Raw genomic sequence first — 27,500 nt, 5'->3', positions numbered from 1 at the left:
TCAGTCATCGTTAACCCCTCGTGCTGACCTCATCGCATCTGGCTGTCGCTGAGAAAATGGCAGTCGGGTCATCATCTGCATACTGACCGCCCTCCCCTTAGCAGACAACAGACAACGTGCCCTTCCTCTCTACCTCTCTCGCAGTCTGTGTGTGTGTGTGTATGTGTGTGCGTGTGTGTGTTTGTGTGCGTGTGTGTGTGTGTGTGTGTGTGTGTGTGTGTGTGTGTGTGTGTGTGTGTGTGTGTGTGTGTGTGTGTGTGTGTGTGTGTGTGTGTGTGTGTGTGTCTGAGTGTGAGTGAGTGAGTGAGTGGTGTGTGTCAGGGTGCGCAGGAGGCATTTGTTTAAGATTAATCATCCCTCCCTCACACACACACACACAATTTTTCCCTCTTCCATCAGCAGGTCTGGAAAGGGGGACAACAATCAACCACTTGCCCCATGCACACACACACACACTCCCATGTCTTCCTATCTGCAAGGGTCAATGAGATGCAAACACACACACACACACACACACACACACACACACACACACACACACACACACACACACACACACACACACACACACACACACACACACACACACACACACACACACACACACACACACACACACACACACACACACACCCTGTGCTCGCACTTCCCGCAACATGAGTAAATACTGGACTGGCGACAGGATGTTTGTTTTGTCAGACCAATGCAGTTAGCGTGTTAGAAACACACGGCTACAGGGCTACGTACTGTACATAAGCCTTATATCGAACATTTACATTTACACAGTTTCAAACCTTAAAGGTACACTGTGCAGGAAATGGTCAAAAAAGGTACTGCAACTATGCTGCTTATTGAAATTGGGCTGCCTATTGCCAAATTTGATCTTTACATGAAAGTTTACTAAGTAATAAACTAATATTTTCTAATATGGCCCAAGTACAGTCATTTTTGCAGCTAAAAATGGCTATTTTTGGAAATTCAAAATGGCGGACCATGGAGAAGATCCCCCTGTTCATGTATGAAAAATGCGATTTTTCCAGTCATAATGAATACTGATGCTGGTGGTAAGTATTCATGAAAAAGGTAACATTATTGAATGGGCAGCATAAATCCTGGAAATAAACAACTAAAAATCTCACCCTTTAAACCTAATCGTATTCTGTTGTGTAACCACTCAATGTTGTACTCTAGCTCTACTGATACACTACCGTATTTGTTACACTGTATGTACAGGACTGATGTCACAAGGGCGGCAACCCACTCCTGTTATACTTAGTAGGAGGTCTACACCCCCGTGTAATGAATTAATAACATAATAGAGCTTTCCTGAAAATATCAGGGTTATAAAATATATGGTTTCGGTTGACAAAAGATCTACTGTGCCTACCCACTAAATGTATGTTAGTGCAGAATTGCTGGGCAGCATGAATGGACGGAATACATAAAGAACCCCATTCTTGTCAGCGTAAATAGAGCAAATAAAATTAAATAAATAACTAAAGAAGTCATAAATAAATAAATAAAGTTGTGTTTGTCATGGGGATAGTGCCAGCACGTACATACATTACATGAGATGTGCTTGTGGCTTTTTGATGATTCCCAAGAGATGAGCACGGGGGACGTTCATATGATACAGTACACTGGGCACGGCACGGCACACACACACACACACACACACAGGCGCGCATGCACGCACCCGCGCGCGCACAGACACACACACACACACACACGAGCAAGCACGCACACACACACAAACACACACACACACACAGACAAAGTGTTTGTGCTTGCTCTCTCTCACACACACACATGCACGCACTGTCACACGCACACTCACATGCACACATGTGCACACGCACACACACACACACACACACACACACACACACACACACACACACACACACACACACACACACACAAACAAGCACTGTCAAACACACATGCACGCACACACACACAAACATAGAAACACACACACACACACACACACACACACACACATACACACACACACACACACACACACACACACACACACACACACACACACACACACACACACACACACACACACACACACACACACACACACACAAAGGTCTCCTTATCATTTACATACCGCGTCTCCACACCACTCAGCCATCAGCGTAATCAAAAAACGTTCTCATTCCTCTTCTCTCAACCACAGAGCAAAGTAGAAGAGGAGTGAGGTGGGGTGTGGTGGGGTGGAGAGGAGTGAGGTGGGGTGTGGTGGGGTGGAGAGGAGTGAGGTGGGGTGGGGTGGGGTGGGGTGGGGTGGCACGATCACACTTTGCATGTAATGTTTTCCGAAACATATTAGAATGGAAATACAGCAGAAATTACATTAGCATATGACAAACAATGACAAATCCATACATGGCCCTCGCGGGCCTGTGTTAAGCCACCGGTAATGCTAGACGTCCCGTGGCATCCCCTTGCATGTCTCAATTGATGTCGAGGAGCACAAATGAGGCATCGTGACAAGATCCAAGCCAACGTCCCGAACATTCTGGCCCAAAACCCGTCTCCAGCACGTGGCTTCAGTGTGTCTTTCTTTCTTTCATTCTTTCTTTCTTTCTTTCTTTCTTTCTTTCTTTCTTTCTTTCTTTCTTTCTTTCTTTCTTTCTTTCTTTCTTTCTTTCTTTCTTTCTTTCTTTCTTTCTTTCCTCCTTTTTTGTCTGCAAATCTTTCAATCACCTGTTATTTCTTTCTTCCTTCTTTTCTCTAATCTCTCTCCCCCTATCATTTCTTTCTTTCTTTCTTTCTTTCTTTCTTTCTTTCTTTCTTTCTTTCTTTCTTTCTTTCTTTCTTTCTTTCTTTCTTTCTTCATTCCTCCGCCCGTGTGGAGTGGAGTGGAGTGGAGAGAGGAGCGGTTCGTCTGATTGATTAACTGTAAATATTGCATCACAGCGGTGTGCTGACCTTCTAGTCTCTGCATCCCATTTACTGCTGGCAGCCAGACAAAGGAGGAGCTATTAGCATAGCTGATCAGCCAGCGGGGACGCCGCACAGAGCCCACACTATCACACACACTCTAGCTTGTCTTTATACCTCATCCCTTTTTCATTGTCTTCTCTTCCCCTCATCATCTTCTCTTTCTTTGTATTTTCCTTGTCTTTCATATTCTCCTTCGCGTCACACTATTATACACTATCACACACACTCTGGCTTGTCTTTTCTCCCTCATCACTTTTTCATCGTCTTTTCTTCCCTTCATCATCATCATCATCATCATCATCATCATCATCATCATCACCATCATCATCATCACCATCATCATCATCATCATCATCATCATCATCATCATCATCTTCTCTTTCTTTGTCTTTTCCTTGTCTTTCATCTTCTGCGTCAAGCACACACTATCACACACAGGGGCGTAGCAGCAAATTGTGGGCCCTATGTACAATCAGCTCCAATGGCCCCCCACAGCCATCAGTATCTACATAAATCAGACGGTATGTGGGCCCCTTATGTGCATGGGGGCCTGGTGACACAGTCACACTTTAACCCTCCTGTTATCCTCAGATTTAGGTTACATCCGTGATCATTGGGGTCATTTTGACCCCAGCCACTTATGTCTACAAAATCAGTAGAAACAAAAAAAACTTGCCCTGGTTTATGCCTCAGATATTTACTGTTGCTCTGTTGGGGACATAAAAATTCCTTTAGATAAGTCCTAGCACCCCCACACACAGCCCACACAACAAAAAAACTAATCCATGACTAGGCGAAAATGTGCAACAACTGCCCAAAAGTTGCCTTGAATTAGTTTTTGCCCTCATCCACATCATATATTATTAGTGATCAGAGCCCTAAATACAGCAAAATGTTCTGTTCTAAATAACTTATGTTCATGTATTTTACATAATCTAGACAGATTGGAACATGTATTAGCAAAATATGGATGTTCCATGTATGTTTAATACACTTAACATAATTCAAATTGACCCCAAGGAACACAGATGTAACCAAAACGTGTACAGCACTTAGCGTAAACATTTTTGTGGAAATTTCACTTTTTTCACATTGACCCCATATATTTAGGAAACGTCATCAAAGATGAAGCAAAAGAATTATGTACTTCATGCGTTTTTCAGATGTTAAACATTGAATGGGGTCAAATAGACCCCAAGGATAACATGAGGGTTAACCCCCTGTACGACACCCCGACAACCTTTTTCCCTCTTCCCTTTTTCATTGTCTTTTTCCCCCCTTCATCATCATCTTCTCTTTCATTGTCTTTTCCTTGTCCTTCTTCTTCTCCTTTTTTGTGTTCTTCTTCCACTACTATTTCTTCTTCGCCATCTCTTCTTTTCTTCTTCTTCACCATCTCATTTTTCTTCAGCATCAACTTCCTCATCTTTCTCCTCTTCTAGTGTCTTCTTGGTCATCTTCTTCTTCGTCAACTTCTTCTTCTTCCATCTTTTCTACTTTTTCTTTTTGATCTTCTTTCTTCTATTCCATCTTGTACTTCTTGCCTCTCCTCTTTTTCCTCCTCCTCCTCCTTCTTCTTCTTCTTCTTCTTCGTCATCTTCTTCTCCCTTTCATTTTCTTCTTCTTACTTCTCCTTCTCTTTCTATATCTTCTTACTTCTCCTTCTTCTTTGTCTTCTTCTTCTGTCTCTCCTTGACGCGTTCCGTCAATGACACTTATCTTCTGTGTAGCGGCACCACAAACCGATGCATCAAAAGCTTTACTCGGAGCTCGAGGCACTAAAAATGAGCTCTGCCCTGAATGATAATTGCATTATCTTAGCAGAATCTTTCAGACGTCTTTTTCGTCATTCCCTTTGTCAGTGGCCATTGCTATTGTACGGATTAAGGGGGGATTCAAACTTCTCAAATAAAATGATGAGAAAAGACAAAAGTAGTGTGTGTGTGTGTGTGTGTGTGTGTGCGTGCGTGCGTGCGTGTGCGTGCGCGCGCATGCGTGCGTGTGTTTGTCTGTGTGAGACAAAGTAAGTTTGTGCATTTGAAAGAGGCAGAGAGAAAAAGAGAGAGAGAGAGTTTGTGTGAGTGTGTTTTTTATAGAACGGATGTGCATTTTGTGCTGCTGTGGGTGTATTGGGAAGTGTGTGTGTGTGTGTGTGTTGGTGTGTGTGTGTGTGTGTGTGTGTGTGTGTGTGTGTGTGTGTGTGTGTGTAAACGGGGGGTAGCTGCTGGAGAGAAAAAAGGGGAAATCCCAGATGGCTTAACAGACGGTTGTGTGTGTTACAGACAAAACAGAAGCACTGATGTGTCTTGAAGTAGTAGGAGTCGAAAGTGTTGTGGATAGACGGGGAAGGGGAAAAGAGGGGCCTTTTTCTTGCGGGACTCAGGGAGGGGGTAGGCCTGGGGGGCGGGGGTGCGGGGGGGGGGGGGGGGGGGTGGAGGGGTACGGGATGGGGGTACGGCTGCTGGTGGGAAAGCAGAGCGAATGAACACATACATCATCTGTGATTTGAAAGACAGCAAGCAAGCCCATGTTTTCTTCTCTCTGCTCGTTTTTTTTGATGGGGTGTTGGGGGGGGGGGGTGTTGGCTGGTTGTCCTCTGAAGCATATCCACATATGTCAAACGCACCAGTGTGGTTCCCTTCACCAAAAGAGACAGTATCCCAGTAGACACCAAGCCATGCACAAAACCTTTTATAGTTGGTTTGTTGGCGGGAGCTTTCTTTGTCCTTTGCTGCTTTTGTTGTTGCTGTTGTTGTTGTTGTTTTTGTTGTTGCTGTTGTTGTTGTTCTTGAGGCTGTTTTCCTGTTGTTAGTCTTGCAAAATGTGGCGAACCACCATCTGTAAGACACAGAACATGATATCACTTACAGCATGGATGTATGCCCAATGTTTACACACATTTCCTGGAGACTACTACAGTAATAATTGTTCAACGAAGTGTTGTGAACAAAGATGGTAATTATATTAAATAAAACACACAAACCTATGCTCCATTTTGGAGTTGACCAGTTTGGTTACAGTTTAGATGCCAGACTGATCAAGTTAATCATGATTTAGTTCAGCGACATATGTACATTTTCAAAAAAAATTCAAAGAACACAAATTGGTGCATTTAATAAAAATTGTACAAGATTGAACATTTTGAGGGTCTTTTGAGGGTTGTTGTTGTGGCTGGTTCAGCATTCAGCATGAGGCCGGGTTGTGATGGGGATGTCAAACTGATCAGGATATATGATTCAGCTCAGCATCAGGGGCTGGTGACCAAGGAACATTACATAAAAGCCTGATTCCTATTCAGATCAGGTCACGCGTCTGCTGGCATAAGCACCTGGGCTGACACCTGGGACCCCAGCTGTAGATGAGTATGCTTATCTGCCGCGCGCAGGAGTGTGTGTGTGTGTGTCTGTGTGTGTGTGTGTGTGTGTGTGCGCGTGTGTGTTTGTTTGTTTGTTTTTTTGCTTGTGCATGCCTGTGTGCGTGTGTGCGTGTGTGCGTGTGTGCGTGCATCTTGCATGTGTGTGAGTGGTTTTTTTTTGTGTATGCGTGTGTTTATGTGTGTGCATGTATGTCTGAGTGCCATGAACTGGAGTGAGTGAATGTATTTGTGTGTGTGGGGTGGAGGGGACTGATTCGTCTTTCCATAACACTGCCATATAAACAAGAGGTTGTTCACTCAAAGGTTCACATCAATTTAAGCCTCAAAAACCCCCATATGAATGATTGCAGACTAGTAATTGCAGTTGGATTGGAGAGAGAGAGAGAGAGAGAGAGAGAGAGAGAGAGAGAGAAAGAAACAAAGCTGTTTGTCCTTGTACCTCATCACAGGATTTGATATCTGCAAAATCATCTCCTAACCTCTCTGGCCCACTACACAGCCTCTAACCCCGCCACGGCCACCGCCGCGGGGCATTTGTCACGTACGTGATTCAAGCGATCTGTCTCCCGCGGACAAAAGGCTTGGGTGGCTCTTCTCGTCTAATTAAAAGAGGCCGAGGCTACCAAACATTCATATTCTCTTTAATGCCCCTCTGGGGGACACTTAAGCGCGTCCCCTTCCGCGCTCAAGATGGCCCTTCCAAAGGGGCCAACGCCGCCATGCACACGCCACACGCCACACGCGTACCATCCCTCAAATCTGTAAACACATCCCAAGATTGATTGAACGCGAACAGAACCTCGTTTGTAATTAAAATTTAATTAGATCGCCGTCTGCTCCACACGCGCTCGCGCTGACCGCGCTTGGCGAATGTGATCCTCGCCCTTTTCGAACATTTTCGCCCGACGAGCTAGGAGGCTCCTTGAAAAGGTCAGCTGACACTCGCACACGCGGCGACGGCACCCGCCGATTGCTCAGTGGGACGCGCGGGTCTTTCATAATTTATGCCACTAAAAAGGACTTAAAGCAATTGAAAAGACTAATGGGAGGTTTTTGTGCATGTGTGTGTGTGTGTGTGTGTGTGTGTGTGTGTGTGTGTGTGTGTGTGTGTGTGTGTGTGTGTGTGTGTGTGTGTGTGTGTGCACGCGTGTGTGTTGCTGCTGCTGCTTGCAGACTTGATAGAATAATTAAAAAGCTAGCAGTGGTGGAGGTGATGGGTAGAGAGAGTGAATGAGGGCGTGCACAGACCCAGGGTGTGAGAATCTAATGAGTGTGAAGGGGAAGAGCGGCAATCTCAGAGCGAGCTCATCACACCTCTAGTGATTAAGGGAAGCTACTACAGTACCGTGCACACAGAGGCGATTCTAGGTCCAGGTGGGGCCCCAGGCGAAAATGCAAAAGAATGAACATTTGCACAAAAATCAGCACTACTGTAGTAAAATGTGGGCTGTCACTCACTATCTAGGGGCTTGGGGGCCCCAAGCGGCTGCCTGCCTTGCCTGGTGGCAAGATATGTCTCTGCGTGCACGGCGGGTGGCTGGCGTGTGGCTGGCGTGTGGCTGGCTTAGACAGCTGCTAGTTGGTGGTGGTGGTGGAAATGTTGGTTACATTTGATGTGTCGAGTCCTCCACAAAGTTTCTTGGCAGACAGTTGAAAGATCGCTTTTTTCCCCCTTCTTTCCCCCTTTTTTTAACATCATCACCAAGTCAGAATGTGTTGGTACATCATCTGTTAGAAGAAAAGAGAGAGAAAAAAAGTCTCGCCCTGAAACACGATCACACCACCATCAGGCTCTGGATGTGTTGTACCTCATCTGATGATGTTGCCTGTGAACGGCACCACCAGCACCACCACCACCACCACCTCCATCACCTCCATCACAACCACCACCACCACCACCACCACCTCCATCACAACCACCACCATCGCGCCGCCTCACAAGACATGTGCTGCCTTGGATGTGTCTGCAAGCTGTGGATGTGGATGTGGATGTGGATGTGGATGTGGATGCAAGCTGTATGTGGATGTTTATGTGGATGTGGATGTGGATGTGGATGTGGATGTGGATGTGTCTGCAAGATGTGGATGTAGATGTGGATGTGGATGTGGATGTGGATGTGTCTGCAAGATGTGGATGTAGATGTGGATGTGGATGTGGATGTGGATGTGGATGTGGATGTGTCTGCAAGATGTGGATGTGGATGTGGATGTGGATGTGGATGTGTCTGCAAGATGTGGATGTGGATGTGGATGTGGATGTGGATGTGGATGTGGATGTGGATGTAGATGTGGATGTGGATGTGGATGTGGATGTGGATGTAGATGTGGATGTGGATGTGGATGTGGATGTGGATGTGGATGTGGATGTGGATGTGGATGTGGATGTGGATGTGGATGTGGATGTAGATGTGGATGTGTCTGCAAGATGTGGATGTGGATGTGGATGTGGATGTGGATGTGGATGTGGATGTGGATGTGGATGTGGATGTGGACGTGAATGTGTCTGCAAGATGTGGATGTGGATGTGGATGTGGATGTAGATGTGGATGTGGATGTGGATGTGGATGTAGATGTGGATGTGGATGTGGATGTGGATGTGGATGTGGATGTGGATGTGGATGTGGATGTGGATGTGGATGTGGATGTGGATGATCAGGGCTGCTGATAGCTTTAGCTGGGCCCAGGACAAAGTCATCAGGACGCCCCCCAAACCCATTATGTAGTCAGGGGTAACACCTGAAATGTGGGCCCCTGTCAGTGCTGTCAATGCTGTCAGTGCTGTCAATGCTGTCAGTGCTGTCAGTGCTGTCAGTGCTGTCAGTGCTTGGGCCCTTAGAATCTTATCACCTTTCCCCCCTAGCGGCTCCTATGTCATGCATGTAGTGTAATGGAAACCCAAATCTGGGCCATGCTGGGCCCGGGACAAATGACCCCCTTTGTACCCTTCCATGTCGGCGTCCCTGTGGATGATGAGGAGGAGGAGATTATTTTATTTTATTCTATTTTATCTTATCTCTGTCACATGTTGAATGTTAAATGTTGAATGTTAATATTGAATGTTAAATGTTAAATGTTCATTTGTACTGTCTTTATTATTTATTATTGTCCATTGTTACCAGTCCATCACTGTACCTGTCCTGTCTGCACTTTATGTCAGTCTGAAAAATGTCAGTTGTGTATATTGTGTCTTGTCCTGGCATGGTATAGATAGAAAACGTAATAAAAATTTTCCTTGTATGTCTTGTGCATATGATGAAAGTGACAATAAAAGCTGACTTGACTTGAGAGCGGGGGGCGGGGGGGGGGTAGAACAGAGCACAACACAGCACAGTACAGCAAAGCACCTTCAAGCTCACCGCCAGCTGTCTGCCAGTTCAGCAGTGCTGCTGCTGCTACTGTGACTGACATGTGCTTTCACTATCCATCTATGTCCCGGCTAATTTAAGTCAAAGTCACAGACGAATGCCTTTGTTTTTCTAAGGGGTGTGGAGGTTGGTGGAGGGGTGCGGTGGTGGTGGTGGTGGTGATGGCCACCAGTAGGGTTGTTTGTTTTGTTGAGTGAGGCCTTCTCTTCCTGACGGTTTTTTTTTTCTTCTTTTTTTCCAACAGATAGATCCGCAGCCTGGGACATGCAGGGGGCTTCAGGGAGGTGTGTTAGCGTGACGTGCTGACAGTGTTGGTGGATTGGTACGGAGGAGCGGGGGTCATATCACGCAATTAGAACACACACGTCACCTAAGGCTGGGTGGTTGCACTCAAGAGCAGTGAGCATGTCACTTGACATGCTCTGTCTCCAGGGTTGGACTGGCCATCTGGCATAGTGGGCATTATCTGGTGGGGCCCGCACACCACGTGGGCCCCTATTTTCAGAAATGTAAAAAAAACACACTTGAGTCAGTTCTGCTCTGCTAATTAGGGGCCCGTTTAAGCCCTTTTTGGGAAAGGATGCCCTCTGCCTATTAAATCCTAAATATCTCAGCTTCAGAAGCACATAAAAACATCAAATAAGTTGCATTTAAAAGCTGGAACCTTCATTTTGCATTAGAATGTGTTCGTTTAGCTCTGATACACCCACATCGTTAATAAAACAGCTCAGAACTCAAGAACCTGAATGCAGTGTATATGTCGCTCCAGGACACAATGGGTGAAGCCAAAAGTGCCTGCCCGGGCTCTATTTCTCCCCCAGTCCAGCCAGCCCTGTCTGTCTCCACTGGATCATAACGAGCTAAATTGCAACCCCAATTTGTTCGAACCCCAGTTCTCTCCGACGCTACTGTTGCTTTGACCCCCTTTTTCACGTATTTATCCACTGAGACCTGGCAGGGAGACAGGCAGACAGATGCCAATTAAGTCCCGTCAGCAGCCGTCAAAATAGTAGGACAAGGCACAGCACACCAGGCAGACCATGAAGGAATGCTATTTATGACTTTGACTCTGCATTATTCTAATGGGAAACCTCAACCAGCAACGTTATGTGACAGACTACGGTCGTGGAATCTTCCAAAATTTGGCTGGCACTTGCTAACCATCTACATTTTAGAAAGTGCTTGCAAGAATGATATCTGTTCTTTTTATGGTTTTATTCAAAAAATAATCAAATAGCTTTTGTTTAAAATTACGGACAGTAAGCATAACACAGAAACACAGTATCTAGTCAGCCCACAATCTTGTGCATCAGTTGTTTTTCAGGCAAAACTAACATTTTCATTGTCTTTCTTATTATCAATGAATGTTGGCCTACATTTCAAGAACTGGAAAGGTGAAGATAAAGCAAAATAAAAAAATAAGCACATTCTCAAGGTCTTTGGGCAAAAAGACTAATGTAGAAGGTGTCCCTGAAACGGAAAGGTCTACTCCATCTTGCGGTGCTATGTGATGATACACTCCACTGCTTCTCTGTCCTATAAAAAATGAAGCTGAGAATAACAGCCATAGAGTCCAGTTCATTCATGACTTATGATCTAATAATGTGACCAAACATCTCTTCAGTCGCAGGGTGCAGGTTTCTAAAGGCACATTTGGGTGCGTCGGATAGCTGATAATACCATTTATCGCATCATTGGCTGGCTTTGCCTGACAATGGTCCAATTTTGTCCGTTTTTAACACTCGTAGTGGCGAAGGCCCTTGGCCATCCATCAACAAATTAGCGGGGGCAAAATTGTCGACTTCTCTGCATTTCTGTATTCCGCCAATCTGTCGCGTATCCACGGCAACGACAATAGAGGGGTGAGAGTCACAACAGCCCGCTGGCATGTCTGACACACACACGCACACACACACGCACACAGGCACACACACACACATGAACACACACACCCACACACACACACACACACACACACACGCACACACGCACACACACACACACACACACACACACACACACACACACACACACACGCACACACAACACACAGACATGAAGCCTCACACCCTGGCCCCTCCTGGATGGCATGAATAACGAGGTGTCGGGCCTCCGCTCCACCAAGGGCCTGAGCTTCACGCCTCATTCATTGGTGTCAAGGCATCGGGGCCGTCAGGGGGGCCACAGAGTGTTGCAGTGGGAGTGTGTGTGTGTGAGAGAGAGAGAGAGAGAGAGAGAGAACGAGAGAGAGGGAGGGAGAGAGAGAGAGAGAGAGAGAGAGAGAGAGAGAGAGATAGAGAGGGAGGGAGGGAGAGAGAGAGAGAGAGAGAGAGAGAGTAAGAGAGAGGGAGGGAGAGAGAGAGAGAGAGAGAGTGAGAGTAAGAGAGAGAATGTGTGACCGTGTGGCAGTGTTAATTTTGTCAGCTTTTTTTGATTTAGTCATAGTCTTAGTCACAATGACGAGAATCAATTTTAGTCTTAGTCATATTTTAGTCATTGCCTTCCCAATTTAGTCTTAGTCTTAGTCTAAATGACGAAAATCAATTTTAGTCTTAGTCAATTTTTAGTCATTTTAGTCGACACTGTCCATAATAGATCTTCTCCACACACTGCTTCTCTTCTGAACATATATCATTGACTGTACAGAATAAACCCTATCCGCACACGGCTTCTCTTTATAACATATCATTGACTGTACAGAATAAACCTTCTTCACACACTGTCTCTCTTTTTCTAAATTTTATTGAAAAACGGTGTTAATTTCGTCAGCTTTTTAAAATTTCGTCTTAGTCTTAGTCACAATGACGAAAATCAATTTTAGTCTTAGTCATATTTTAGTCATTGCCTTCCCAATTTAGTCTTAGTCTTAGTCTAAATGACGAAAATCAAAAAAGGGCATTGACGAAATATTTTAGTCATAGTCATGGTTGACGAAATTAACACTGCCGTGTGGTTGTGTGTGTGTGTGCGCGCGCGCACTCGCCTGTGCACCCAACTGCGTATGTGAGTGTCTGTGTGTGTGTGTGTCTGTGCGTGCGCATGCGTACGTGCGTGCGTGTGTGTGTGCGTGTATGTATGTGTGCGTGTGTGCGTCCGTATTTGTGTGTGTGCGTCTGTATTTGTGTGTGTGCGTCCGTATTTGTGTGTGTGCGTGTGTATTTGTGTGTGTGTGTGCGTGTGTGTGACGGGGGGCCGCTCTCCAGACAAAGCCCCCGTCTGCTGATTAATGGGCCCCGTGCAGCCCCCACTGAAGATCCACAAAGGGCCTCCGCTGGCCCCGGATGAATATACAATTGAGAGGGCTGACTGCTCCATTTTACTGTGGAGAGAGAGAGAAGGGGCCGCTGCCCCGCCACTGGATTTGTATGGCGAGACAGACAGACAGAGTGATGGAAGAGAGAGAGAGAGAGAGAGAGAGAGAGAGAGAGACAGAGACAGAGACAGAGACAGAGACAGGAACAGACAAAATCAGACACACAGAATAAATGAGAGAGAGAGAGAGAGAGAGAGAGAGAGAGAGAGAGAGAGAGAGAAGGAGAGCAAGAGAGAAAAATGGACAAGAGTCATTGAGGGGGGAATGTTTTGACATCATCTTCAGACTGATAGACATACTATACACCCCCCCCCCACACACACACACACACACACACACACCCCACACTCTGTGCCCTCTCTCTTCTCTTTGACCGGCTGTTGGGCGCTGCTGGCACACATCATTAGAGTGGGTCCATTGGTCATGTTTTATGAAAGCAATGTATAATGAGCGGGTTGCGGAGCCAGTGGAAGAAGACAAATGCAGTTCAGTGTGCACCACCACCACCACCACCACCACCTCCACCACCACTACCATCACCACCACCACCACCACCTCCACCATTACCATCACCACGTCGACCACCTCCTCCACCAAGATCACCATCACCACCATCACCACCACAACCTCGACCATCACCATCACAACCACCACCACCACAACCTCGACCACCTCCTCCACCACCACCACCACCAGCAAATGCGGTTTAGTGTGCACCACCACCACCTCCTCCACCATCACCACCTCCTCCACCATCTCCACCACCACCACCACCACCACCAGCACCACCACCACCACCACCACCACCACCACCACCACCTCCACCCACCACCACCACCACCTGCACCATCACCTTCACCGCCACCACCATCACCATCACCACCGCCACCACCACCACCACCATCTCCACCACCTCCACCATCTCCACCACCACCTCAACCACCACCACCATCACCACCGCCACCACCACCACCACCATCACCACCGCCACCATCACCACCACCACCACCACCCCACAACCACCTCCACCATCACCACCATTGCCACCTCAAACACCATCATCATCACCACTGCCGCCACCACCATCACCACCACCACCTCCTCCACCAACAGCTCCACCACCATCACCACCACCTCAACCACCACCATCACCATCACCTCCACCGCCACCAGCATCACCATCACCACCGCCACCACCACCATCACCACCGCCACCATCACCACCACCACCACCACCACCACCACCACCCCACAACCACCTCCACCATCACCACCATTGCCACCTCAAACACCATCATCACCACCACCGCCGCCACCACCATCACCACTACCACCTCCTCCACCATCACCATCACCACCTCGACCACCTCCTCCACCAAGATCACCACCACCACCACCACTAACACTTCGACCACCACCATCACCACCACCACCAACTCAACCACCACCATCACCACCTCAACCACCACCACCATCACAACCACCACCACCATCACCACCAAGATCACCATAGTCGCTGCTGCTGCAAATGCGGTTTAGTGTGCACCACCACCACCACCACCAAGATCATAACCACCACCACCATCACCACCTCCACAACCACCACCACTGCACCACCAAGATCACCATCACCACCATCACCACCACAACCTCGACCATCACCATCACAACCACCACCACCACAACCTCGACCACCACCATCACCACCACTACCACCTCGGCCACCACCATCACCACCACCACCAACTCAACCACCACCATCACCACCTCAACCACCACCACCACCACCATCACCATCACAACCACCACCACCATCACCACCAAGATCACCATAGTCGCTGCTGCTGCAAATGCGGTTTAGTGTGCACCACCACCACCACCACCAAGATCATAACCACCACCACCATCACCACCTCCACAACCACCACCACTGCACCACCACAATCACCACCACCACCATCGGCACCACCATCACCTCCCCCACCACCTCCCCCACCACCATCATCACCACCTCTGCCACCATCACCACAGCCACCACCACCACCACCACCTCCTCACCATCACCATCGCCACCACCACCACCATCACCATCACCACCACCACCACCACCACCACCACCTCTGACACCACCACCTTCATCACCTCCATCAACACCACCACCACCACCATCACCACCACCACCACCACCACCATCACCATCACCACAGCCACCACCACCACCATCACCACAGCCACCATCATCACCACCAACACAACCACCACCACAACCGCAACCACCACCATCACCACAGCCACCATCACCACCACCACCACCACCACCACCATCACCATTGCCACCACCACCATCACCACCACCATCACAACACCACCATCACCACCACCATCGCCACTACCACCAGCACAACCACCTCCATCACCACCATCGCAACCACCACCATCACCACCACCATCACCACCACCACCACCTCTGCCACCATCACCACCATCACCACCACCTCCTCACCATCACCTCCCCCACCACCACCACCACCACCATCATCACCACCACCACCACCACCACCACCTCTGCCACCATCACCACAGCCACCACCACCACCATCACCATCACCACCATAGCCACTGCTGGTGCCACGCCTGGCTCATTGTACTGCCAGAGGTGCTGCCTGGCACTCTCAACACAGTCACATACAGTACTACATACATGCCCGAATGTATTGCATTGCACGCACACACATGCGCACACATAGGTCTACTGCACTAAACATGTGCATGCAGTCGCGGTGACATATTCTTTTATGTCATTTGTTTGCATGAAAGTGATGAAGCTCGTAAAAGAGTCCATGTGCTAGTGTTGTACTTACACCATGAATTTACATCTACATTTACTTTTCATACCTCTGCTCTATTCACAACAACACCTACCACATTATTGAAACAACCACTAAGGACAACGAAGGTCAAACCCAAAACATTAATTCATTCACAAATAGAGTGGAGTGTGCAGTCCAGAACGGTGTTACTAACACCCTACAGTGCAGCCTACAGTATAGTCCTTTGCAGTGGTGTAGTCTACTTTTTTATGGTGGGTATACTGTATATTTGAACATTTATACTGTATATATTTGTGCTATTCAAAACAATGGATCAATGAATTTTAAGTGGGTATACTGAAATCCCTGAAATTTAGAAGTGGGTATACTCAGTATACCTGCATTCTACGTAGACTACACCACTGGTCCTTTGTAGAAAATGAGTTAACATGCACCACTGTGCATACATGCAACTGCTCCTAAAAGCCATATAAATGTAGTAATACAAAGATGGGGAAGCTATTTGTGCTATGTGCTGTGTGTGTGTGTGTGTGTGTGTGTGTGTGTGTGTGTGTGTGTGTGTGTGTGTGTGTGTGTGTGTGTGTGTGTGTGTGTGTGTGTGTGTGTGTGTGTGTGTGTGTGTGTGTGTGTGTCCGTGCATGCGTATGTGTGTGTGCGTGCGCATGTGTGTGTGCGTCTGTGTGTGTGTGAGTGCATGTGTGCGTGTGTGTACAGTAGCCACAGTATGTGTGTGCATCGTGCTTCCATACAGCAGCTATAGGAAATCATTTAACCCCCGCTGAAATAGATTCTGTATTTGCCGCATGCACAGCCTGAAATGGAACGCACTGTATACGGTATAGCATTCAGCCGCAGGGCTTCCATTCTCTGTATAGCCTAGAACAAAATAACAGCTGGAGTAGAAAGGTGACACTTTGGAAAATTGACAAGAGCGGAAAAGTTACGCCAAACAGGATTTGAGGTCAATGGTCCATTAATGTCCATTAACTCCACTCTGTCATTGCGGATATGTATATGCGGCAAAGGTCAAATGAGATCAACACTGTATGTGGCCGGCCAACACAAACTCCGCTACTGTAAATAGCTCGCTGCTCAACCCAGTGAGGCATAATTGTGACAGAGGAATGAAACAAAAGGGGGAAGCCTAAGGCGTATACACACACACACACACATACAGTAAACACACACCCGCGCACACATAAACACACACGCACACACACACACACACACACACACACACACACACACACACACACACACACACACACACACACACACACACACACACACACACACACACACACACACACACACACACAGGCTTACGAGGTCATACATGAAAACAGACAAAAACAAACATACAATCATGAGTAAACACACACGCACGCACACACAACTGTGTTGTTTACTGTACTGTATGTACAGTAGGCCTACTGTAGGTTATGTTGTTCCCATCTGTAAAGGATGGTTGCCAGACAAGTACAGTGCACACAGTGATCCCTGGCAGCAGATCCCCCTGTTTCACTGTTAGTGGGACGCGCTCCCCTCTGCAGAGTAATCTGCTTATTGATGACTGCCTCCTGAACTATCTCTAGCAGTGTGATGATGATAATGGGAGTTTATTCATGCCATGATAACAGAGGCAGATAAATTGGGGAGCAAGCGCTATTCACACATACCGCTATTCCAACATCCGACATGCCTCAGGGTTAAGGCAACTGCATGCACTCTCCCTAAACTGATAAAAATTGAGCAATAGACAATAGACATCAATGTCGGAATAGTGCCATGTCTGAATAGCGTCATGTACCCGATAAAATGGCCTATACGTATATTGTAGCTTTACCACAGGTGTTATGGTGCCGCACAGTAGGCCAACGTTTCTCTCGCAACAAGTGCAGAGGATAGTATTCCATGAATTTTCTTTATTTCTGACGTGTACACTCACACACACAATGGAAACTGTTCACACATTTCCGATGTTTTTCTTCTTTTTTTTTTACTCCAGAGGATGAAGTTAACCTCTTAGCGCAGCGCTATCGCTCTCTGTAATGTCATAGCAATGTTGTCATGATTAAGTAGTTAAGCATTTTAAGCAAGTGAATAGGGTCGCCGGCGACCCCATCTGCAGTAAGATGCTACGGAAGTTAGCAAAATTGCGTTTGAGTGGTTTCATGGGTTCTGGCATATATCACATTTACTCACTTGCAATTGGAACTATTTGTAGTTCTGCGCATGTCCGCAATTCCAATCAAATATCTTTGTGATGATTTTTGCCCTTGTCACAGCATCAGCCAAAATCTGGACAGAATCGGTGTCGCATTGTTGTGTACTTGACCCTCGCAATCTGGAAGTAAATAGGTGTCTCTCCAAAAGTGTTTTGTAAGTGGATTAACCTCAATCCAAAGCCCCGTGTTCAGCACTGTGAGTTTGTTTACCCTAACCCAGAGCCTAAAGGGCGGTTATGTGTGCAAGAGTTCACGGCCTTTGCCCACCCTTGACCTTGACCTTGACCACAACAGATGTACAGACTGAGACAATCCTATAACCGTTTTGCTCAGGGTGTTTACAATAGAATGAGGGAATTAGCTTTATTGGTAAAGCACTATACTTACAGGGTATGTGTACGGTTGGGTACTAGGTCATTGTTGGGGGAGGTGAAGACTTGAAGTAGATCACTGTATGTATATGTCAGTGTTTATCTAAAAGCAGGTTTTTAAATGGTTCTGCAAGTTATATTCGCGAAAAGTGGGCAACCCTATCCTTGGGTTTGGCCCAACTCTGTAGCCTTGGAACATGTACACCATGAAAAAATATATATATTCAAGGTTATGAGCAGGCCTTTTTGTCTACCAACAATCCATTCCACACAATACAGCATCTCCTAGTCATCTCAGGGCCTCATGCTGGTTTTAGCAGGAGTAATGGTATTTATGTCACCCTCAGATCAGCGCTGCTCACCTCTCCCTCCCTAATCTGGCTGCTGTAGTCTGGATTTAGTCTGCCCCCTCGCCAGCCCCCTCGCCAGGACCCCTGGGGGGTTACAGGATTACAGCAGGTCAATAGTTTGAAATGGAATTCATGTGGGCATGTAGAAAATCCAAGCACCAGAGAGTTTTGAAAAAGCCTTTGTACATTTGCTCTTGCACAGAGTAAAAATGAAGAAATGTGAAGCAACCTCAGAAGGTTTGTGGGGAACCCAAATGTTTCCAAAGGAACCCCAAAAACAGTCCAGGAAAGAACCGCAAGATTCATCAGATAACCTGCTAAGGGTTTTCCCACAATGGCTCTTCTATAGTGTCGACAACTGTTAATGAAAAAAACAAAAAAAGGGGTCACTTTATTGTTACGGGGGGTCTAAGGGGGCCTCCCCCATAAAAATGGCATTTCTTAGATGTAATTTCCTGCATTTTAACGTCTTGTGTCCCATTTCAGCTCAATCCGCAAAACTTTCCTTTCTTTCTTAACACGGGACGATTCCGTATTTCAAGGGGACGGTTGGCAACCATATTCTTCAATGAACCTTCATGCCTCTTTTTTTCTGGTAGGCCTACAGCTCAACATAGCGCGACTCAGCAGCCACTTTTTGCTTCACGATTGAGCTATGTGGTGCCTAGTGGAAAACCAAAAAGTGGCAGCAAAGTTGGGCTGTGTCAAGCTATAGGCCTATCAGAAAAATGGCAGTGGAAAAGAGGCATTAGTGTTCCACTGTGGAGCAACCACTAAATATTCTATAGGGAACCTTTTAGAAAGTCTTGGGATCTTCCAAGCACCTTTTCACTAAGGCAGACATCTGAGAATTTTTGTGTAAATGTCAACATTCCACCATATTGATGTGGGGGAAAACGCGAGGATGGCGCCGTCGAAAAGATTTGTAAAAAATCGGACACATGCTTGTAACATTCTAATTGTCTCTTGCTGCAGCAGATTGTGGTGAGGTGAATTGTTCTTAAACTCCGAAGTCTTGGCATGATTTCCGGCTTTATTTACACTTTTCATGTGGCATTGCGTGGCCACAATCACCAGAATTTTAACATACTGGAAAACTTTCAGCTAGCACAGGTTCTATATAGCAACCACGTGACTGTGACGACACTCCGGTGTTATGAAAAGATTCATCCGAACACATTTTTTATGTTTTATTTTATTTCGAGATAGGACAGTGAAGACTATGACAGGAAGCGCGTGGGGAGAGAGAGACGGGGAATGGTTGACCAACGACCCGGGCCGGAGTAGAACCCGGGTCACCCACGCAGCTGACGAGAGATCTAGCCTCACGCACCATCCTACGTACTTCCGCCAAGACACTTGGCTCCGCACTACGTCTGGTACCTGTCCTCTGTGGAGCGATGTTGACCGTTAGGATTTTCGCCGGTGTTCTGACAAACGGTCCTACATTGTAATTTTATCCTACGGTAGGATGTTCTGTCAGACATGTCTGTTAAACGGTCCTACATCGCCATAGATAGACGTCAGACATGTTTGTTCAACAACTTAAAAGTTAAATGAAATTGCCCTTCCTGCTTCCTGCAATCGTGTCAGATCAAACAAAGTCCAGACCATGAATACGAAATGGAAATAGTAGTATTATGGGATGGTCAGGACCAGGCTACGAGTGCCCTACCATTAGATCCACGGTAGGGCCTCATCAGCAAACATTCAAGGGTTCCCCCACAATGGCAACCCTTGAGGAACCTGGTAATGTATATTTCTCTAACGAGCTGCTCCATCTGTCAGGTGTTTCCTGTGTGTGCCTGCCGAGATTGACACCTCAGTTTATGTGGAGTATGAAAAATATCCTTGGGAGTGGAACTGCAGCTGCTTAACATATGCATATTGATGTACATACATGACCCGCTAATTATTGCATATTAGCTAGTTTGGGTAACGTGGTCCATTCATGGAGCAAGATGATCGAGCTTCATTCTGGGCATTTGAACACGTATCTTTTTAGTGCTGCTTTTAGAATATACTGGTATGTACTGTACTGTGGGGGTGTGCTTGATATTAGCATATTAGCATGTCTGTATCATATTCCTTCTGTGGTGATATGGATGTGTTAAATTCCTTTTCTGTGTTAGCAGGCATGTTATCATGTATCCACCTCTCACTGTTGTATGTACCTTTGTTCTCATATCATTATCTATGAGTCCTGTCATGTTAACAAGTGTGTGTTTCCTTCTACTTGATAGGTTACGTGTGTGTTATTCTGTGTTAACACTTTGTGTGTTTGAGTGTCCTCTCTGTTTTAGCCTACCATGTCAGTGTCTATGTGTTTTTCTGTCTATGTTAGCGTGCATGTGCCTGCCTGTGTGTGTGTGGGAGTGTGTCCTTTCCTCTGTGGAGTGCCCTTCTCCCTGCATTAGTGCATGTGTGTGTGTGTGTGCGTGTGGAGGGGCTGCAGTATGCTCTGCGGCAGGCAGGCAGGCAGGCAGGGCTGGGAGGCAGCACAGGCATCTCAGGTCGCATCTGTATGAGCTTATTTTGATGTTTTTATCTCCCTGTGATTGGTAGCCATTTTCCGCAGCCAAAACAGACAGCTTTCCAAAGGCGTCGGGTGAATTTTTAGAGCTGTCTCCAAGGAGATGTCGTTTAATAAAACATTAGGACGCCTTCCTACCCCCTCTTTGCCTTCCCTCCCTCGGACGCGGGCGTGGGGCTTGCAAGGCATGGCGGTGCGGGGTGGTGCGGGCGTAACACGGGGATGTTTGCCGTATCAAGCGAAGCGAGGACCTGCAACAGTGCTGACGCTCCGTTAGGCTCCCCTCTCTCTCTCGCTCTCCGCTCTCTCTCCACTCTCTCTCCACTCTTGCGTCTTGTGAGCAGTGGGGTTTGCCACTGCTACTGCGCCTAAGTGAAGGTTCGCACGCAAACATGGCCGCCACTGAGTCACCTCGGGCTAGAGTGGCCCCGGCCGCTGACGAAATTAAACATTGCGCCACGTCCCCCTCGACCAGCCAAGCCACGCCATTGGTCAGAGGGCCATGTTTTTTTAACGAAGTGCGAATCATCACCCCCACCCCCACCCCCTCCACTTAGCTCCCCCCGGGTGGTGGTGGGGGCGAAGGTGGAGATATGGAGGGCTCGGAGGTGGAGGAGGAGGAGGGGTGGGGTGGGGGTGATGGTTGTTGCTGTCACTTTCACTGTTGCGGAAGCGAACAGGAAATGTGCGGATGCGGAAGGATTGTTGGTACAGCTCTGGGTTTCTGTTGGAGAAACACGCAATGAAAACAAACTCTGGCCTCGCTGCACTGCTGCGATGTTTTCACGCTCCACCAGACCTGTCCATCATGGCCAGGTTTATCGACTTGCACATCTTTCCACACAATAAACTCCAGTACAACAGGGGCCACTGCTGCTGCTGCTGCTGCTGCTGCTGGCTGGGTGAAGGACACGGCTGCTCTCTCACTTGCTTACTGTGCAAGTCATGGCAAGGCTCCCAGCGCAGGGCCGGATTAAGGTGGCCTGGGGCCCCTAGGCTATAGGTTTGCTGTGGGCACCCTCCAGAAGGCACATTTCGCAACGAAGTATATAGATGGTGTCATAATTACAAGATATTAATTAAGGATAACATGTCTATCAACTGCATTGAACACAACAGATACATTTTTTTCAATTTTGGCATCTTGTTATAGTTCTGCAATTTTTCAACTTTTGGCCAATTTGGGGCCCCCTGGCAAGTGGGGGGGCCCTAGGCTGCAGCCATATCTAGCCTGTGGGGGCCCCTAGGCTGCAGCCATATCTAGCCTGTGGGGGCCCCTAGGCTGCAGCCATATCTAGCCTGTGGGGGCCCCTAGGCTGCAGCCATATCTAGCCTGTGGGGGCCCTAGGCTGCAGCCATATCTAGCCTGTGGGGGCCCTAGGCTGCAGCCATATCTAGCCTGTGGGGGCCCCTAGGCTGCAGCCATATCTAGCCTGTGGGGGCCCCTAGGCTGCAGCCATATCTAGCCTGTGGGGGCCCCTAGGCTGCAGCCATATCTAGCCTGTGTGTTAATCCGACCCTGCTCCCAGCGCTGGGCTGGGTCTTCTTAATGCTAGAGTTAGTCTTGCGCATCTCAGGAATTCTGCTTCGTTCTCTGCTTTGTCACGGCATCGTTACGAAACGAGGCATAAATAAAATAATGCTTTGGTTTCGGGGACTTGTAAAATATTAACTTTGGCCACCTAGTGCAACACAGGGTGAGATAGTTTAGCTCATGCAATCATCCTCTAGCGACACACACGGAAACAGGGTCAGAATGTGTATGCTGCTTCATGCACATATTATATTATTTAGATTTACAGTTCTTACTGTAGAGAATGTATATGTAGTGCCATACCTGCCTGTTGATATTAGATGATGGCAGTAAGACTTTGTTTCCGAAATTAATTTGCTTTTAATTCATGTCCATACTAATTAGTATGCAAACTAACTTTTTCAAAACACGATGAAAGCCATTTAAATTTAATTTTCAGGCATTTAAGACAGCACCAGGAAAATTGGAACTGAGTTAATCTTATTAGACATTGACATAACACATTCAAACATTAACACATACTATATATTAAGTCAAGAATTATCAGCATGCTCATATGACCTTGAGTGACCTATGTTTGCCCTTGAAGGACCAGAGTGGCTTATGTAGTCATTTCATGTAGTCATAATTTGAATGAGCATGAGCAATAATCTGCAAAGGATGTTGGTAAAAATTATTTTAGTGTTACATCTATTAGCACTAATACATACAATTTTAATGTCTGCACAAGTAAATTGTAAGGCATGTACCAAGCAAAAGCTAAGGCCTTCTAGGTCCTTACTAAGTCTAAATTGGTAATACATCCCTTATTGTGTATGAACAAGACATTTGTGAATGCCTAACAAACGTTTCATTTTGCCTATAGTACATGCCTTACAAACTATGTATACATGCACATTGTATGTATTGGTGCTAATAGATGTAACACTAAAATAAAGCGTTATCAGGACGGTGTACAATTTTCAAACAGTGAAACCCCTTACTACACAACAGGGAAATGCATGGAGCATCACCCAAGCACAAATCCATTATTACAGAGATATTTGCAGCACAGATTTAAAACAAATAAGGATACGGATGACGAACAGATTAACATTCACTGCAAAACACGTGTAGGCCCTGAAGTGTTAATAGCATTGATGTTGTGGCGAGATAAAGGGAGGTGATGGCGAGAGAATGAAAAGATAACGCTGGTAATAATTGCGAAGTGCGGATGATTAAAAGCCCTGTCCTGTTAGCCGTTGTCTGCTGGCGTGGCACGATCCTTATCTGCCTTTTCTTTTGTAACCTTGACTTGTGCTCCTCCCATTCATGACACACACATGCATTTGCCTGCGCACTGTACTGTTCCTATGGTCTGAATGGGGTAAAAGGGCAGAGATTAAAATCAGTATGTCAATTACGCAACAATTCGGCTGTCATTGTCCACCACAACACAGTCGCAGGGGAAACTGGGAACCTGGCCATAGTCAACACACAGACGGTGGCGTGGCGACTGTCTCTAAGCAGAATAGTGGACGCCATCATGCCTGACTTCTTCAGTATTGAAGAACATTCTTCTTTCTTTTTTTAAAAAAAAGTGCAGTTCCTATTCCATTTGCCCTTTGCAATGACTGTACATAAGAATTGTCCACTTTTAGCCACGTGAACCTTCAAGGACACCCGAGGTGAATTAGCCTCTGCTTGGCACAATATTGAACAGCTCTACACATGGAATACCAATATCTCCGTATGTATGAATTGATTATGTCCTGAAACAACTCCATAGCAAACTAAAGAGCCCTCAGAATTAGGCTACATGGCATGATGCCCTCATGCATGTCTACATATCTCTCAATTATGAGGAATTCTTCCTTCCTGAAGCCCCCACCAATTCTACCAACCCAAATTTTTGTCGCAAACAGACAAAACAATTTTTGAAAATACATAATTTGCCATGGGTAAAAAACAGAATACGCTTTAGAAATCTTCCCATACAAATGCACTTTTGGATGCATCCTGCATTTAAGCCACATGAGCATCTGCCTTTGTGATTTGTCTTTTGTCAAACCAATCCATGTAGAAAATGTATTTGCCTTGCAGATACTGTCCTGCTAGGGGAGCAGAGACCTAACCCTTGCACCCTTTGAGAAGCAACTTTCTTTGAATTGAGTTCAACATATTACTTAAAGACAATCTGCACAGACATCTTGTCTAATAGAGAGTGTTATGTTTGGAGGTTTAGCCTAATACTGTACAGTCCATACTGCATACACATACTGTACACACATCCATACATACAGTACATACATCACGGTGCATACATACATACGGTATACATACATAATGTCTGAGAGACAAAAGCCTTGCGTGAGCCAGCCTGGGGTGTGGGCTCTGTTCTGCATTGTGTCTCTCTGTGCCTCTTTTTGCACCAGTCAACACTCTATATGAGTACAACACTATAAAATATTCAAGCTGGAGTGATCGCTGCAGAGCGTATGAAATTTTAAAGATCATTTGTCCGCTGAAGGTATAAAAAGCCTCCGAGCTAGAGGGAGAACGAGAACGAGGGAGACAGGTGGGGAGATAGAGAGAGAGAGAGAGAGAGAGAGAGAGAGAGAGAGAGAGAGAGAGAGAGAAAGCTAGAGGGAGAACGAGAACGAGGAGACAGGTGAAGAGAGAGAGAGAGAGAGAGAGAGAGAGAGAGAGAGAGAGAAGGGGCACTTCTTTGTTTGCTGTGGTGGTGAATGCTTCTGTGACAAAAGGGCATATATAACATATAAGTCGATGATGATGATGATGGTGAGGAATGTGAGGGGGAGGATGATGACGAGAAGTAGGAAGAAGAGGATGATGATGATGATGATAAGAAGGAGGAAGAACAGGATGATGATGGTGAGGAGGAGGAGGAATATGATGAGGAGGAGGACCGGGAGGAGGAGGAATATGATGAGGAGGAGGAGGAATATGATGAGGAGGAGGACCGGGAGGAGGAGGAATATGATGAGGAGGAGGACCGGGAGGAGGAGGAATATGATGATAATGATGAGGAGGAGGAAGAGGAGTAGAAGAGGATGATTATGTTAATGAGGTGGAGGATGGTGATGATGATGAGGATGATGGTGATGATGATGATGATGAGGAGGAGGAGGATAATAAGGAGAAGGAGGAGGAAGAAGTGGAGGAGGAGGATGATGATGATGATGATGATGATGAGACTGGGGAAGAGGATGATGATGAGGAGAAGGAGGAGTAGGAGGAGGAAGATGATGAAAAAGACGAGGAGAATGATGATAATGATGAGGAGGAGGATGATGTGGAGGAGAAGGAAGAGCAGGATAAGGAAGAGGTGGAGAAGAGGATGATTACGATGATGAGGAGGAGGAGAAGGAGGAGGATGATGATGAGTAAGAGGAGGATGAGTAAAAGGAGGTGGAAGAGGATGAGGAGGGGGATGCTCATGATGATGAGGAAGAAGAGGATGATAATGATGATGAGGAGGAGAAGCAAGAGGATGAAGAGCTGGAGGAGGAGGATAAGAATGATCTTGAGTAGGAGGAGGAGAAGGATGATGATGATGATGATGAAGAGGAGGAGGAGGAGGATGGTAATGCAGACTCTTATATTGCTTCAAGATGTACAGCACAGTAAAGATCTTTTGCCATCGCTACTTAAGACTGGTTAGTCTGGCTGGGATGCTGCTGATGCAATCGGAATTTTCTTCCCTTAGAGAAGTAAAATCAAATAATAAGTCTGGGCCGCCAGTTATAATAGCTGGGAGAGAGCTGGGAGCTATCGACTCCCATGGCCCAGCCCGACGCAGTAAGAAGAGTATGGATCACAATTTATAAGAGTGTATGTAATAATAATTGGTGCACTTTAAGTTTTGCTCCATCACACCGAGACAAAACACCTTCCAGACAGTCAGGGTCAATACAGTATAGCCCAGTAGTTCCCAACCTATGGGTCGGGACCCAACCTATGGGTCGCCAAAGATCCACAGAGGGTCGCAAAGCCTTCTTGATTTTAAGGGGTTTAATTTTAAATAGGCCTACCTGAAATAGCCGATGCTGAATAAATGACAAAGCATTTAGTTAAATAATATATGCATAGAAGCAACAAAGTGTGAAAGTAAACATTTATTCTATATTTGACCAAAGACGAATAAAGGAATAAAATATCTCAAATGAGTTTTCGCAGAAAACAGAGGGTATCATGTGACTCCCTCTCGTGCAGGCGCCCGCGAGGTTGGGTCACCAAAGCTTACAATGGTAGAAAACACGGGTCCCTGAAGAACAAGGTTGGGAACCACTGGTATAGGCCATACTATATTCAAATGCCAACTTTTTTTTGTCAACGCATTGCAGCCATGTTTCATTAGAGGAGATTAGAGGTTCAAACTTTTTTTTTCTTTTTTACCAATCTCCATGCTTCAATGGAAGTGCATACGTTGTTGTAAATGTATCATTTATCAATTCAGCTGCCGTGCTATCATAGTTTCCTCCTTGATTTCCTCCGGGATCAATAAAAGTATCTCGGCTCTACTTTACAGTAGCTACACCGCGTGCTGAGTCTGATGCTTCTACCTGTGAGTGAGTGATGATGTGTGAGGTGATCCAACCCTCCAGACCTCTTTCCCACGTCTTTCATGTCTTCATT

General features: G+C 46.5%; 1 protein-coding gene across 1 annotated transcript in view; it reads right to left on the bottom strand.

Annotated features, from left to right (window-relative positions):
- Positions 1–27,500, bottom strand: part of LOC134458643 (uncharacterized protein DDB_G0271670-like) — a gene marked incomplete at its 3' end in the record, with an annotated part of 108,756 nt that overhangs the window by 76,335 nt on the left and 4,921 nt on the right. Inside the window, exons 2-6 of the mRNA XM_063211073.1 lie at positions 26,307–26,460; positions 25,942–26,190; positions 25,720–25,873; positions 8,845–8,956; positions 8,578–8,755 (exon numbers count right to left, since the gene is read on the bottom strand). Coding sequence (XP_063067143.1) covers positions 8,578–8,755; positions 8,845–8,956; positions 25,720–25,873; positions 25,942–26,190; positions 26,307–26,460 — 847 coding nt within the window. The remainder of the gene's footprint in view (positions 1–8,577; positions 8,756–8,844; positions 8,957–25,719; positions 25,874–25,941; positions 26,191–26,306; positions 26,461–27,500) is intronic.

This window comes from Engraulis encrasicolus, chromosome 11, assembly GCF_034702125.1.
Source record: "Engraulis encrasicolus isolate BLACKSEA-1 chromosome 11, IST_EnEncr_1.0, whole genome shotgun sequence".
Lineage (NCBI taxonomy): Eukaryota > Metazoa > Chordata > Actinopteri > Clupeiformes > Engraulidae > Engraulis > Engraulis encrasicolus.
The sequence above is the reverse complement of the archived record's forward strand: the minus strand, read 5'-3'. Positions and strand labels throughout refer to the sequence as shown.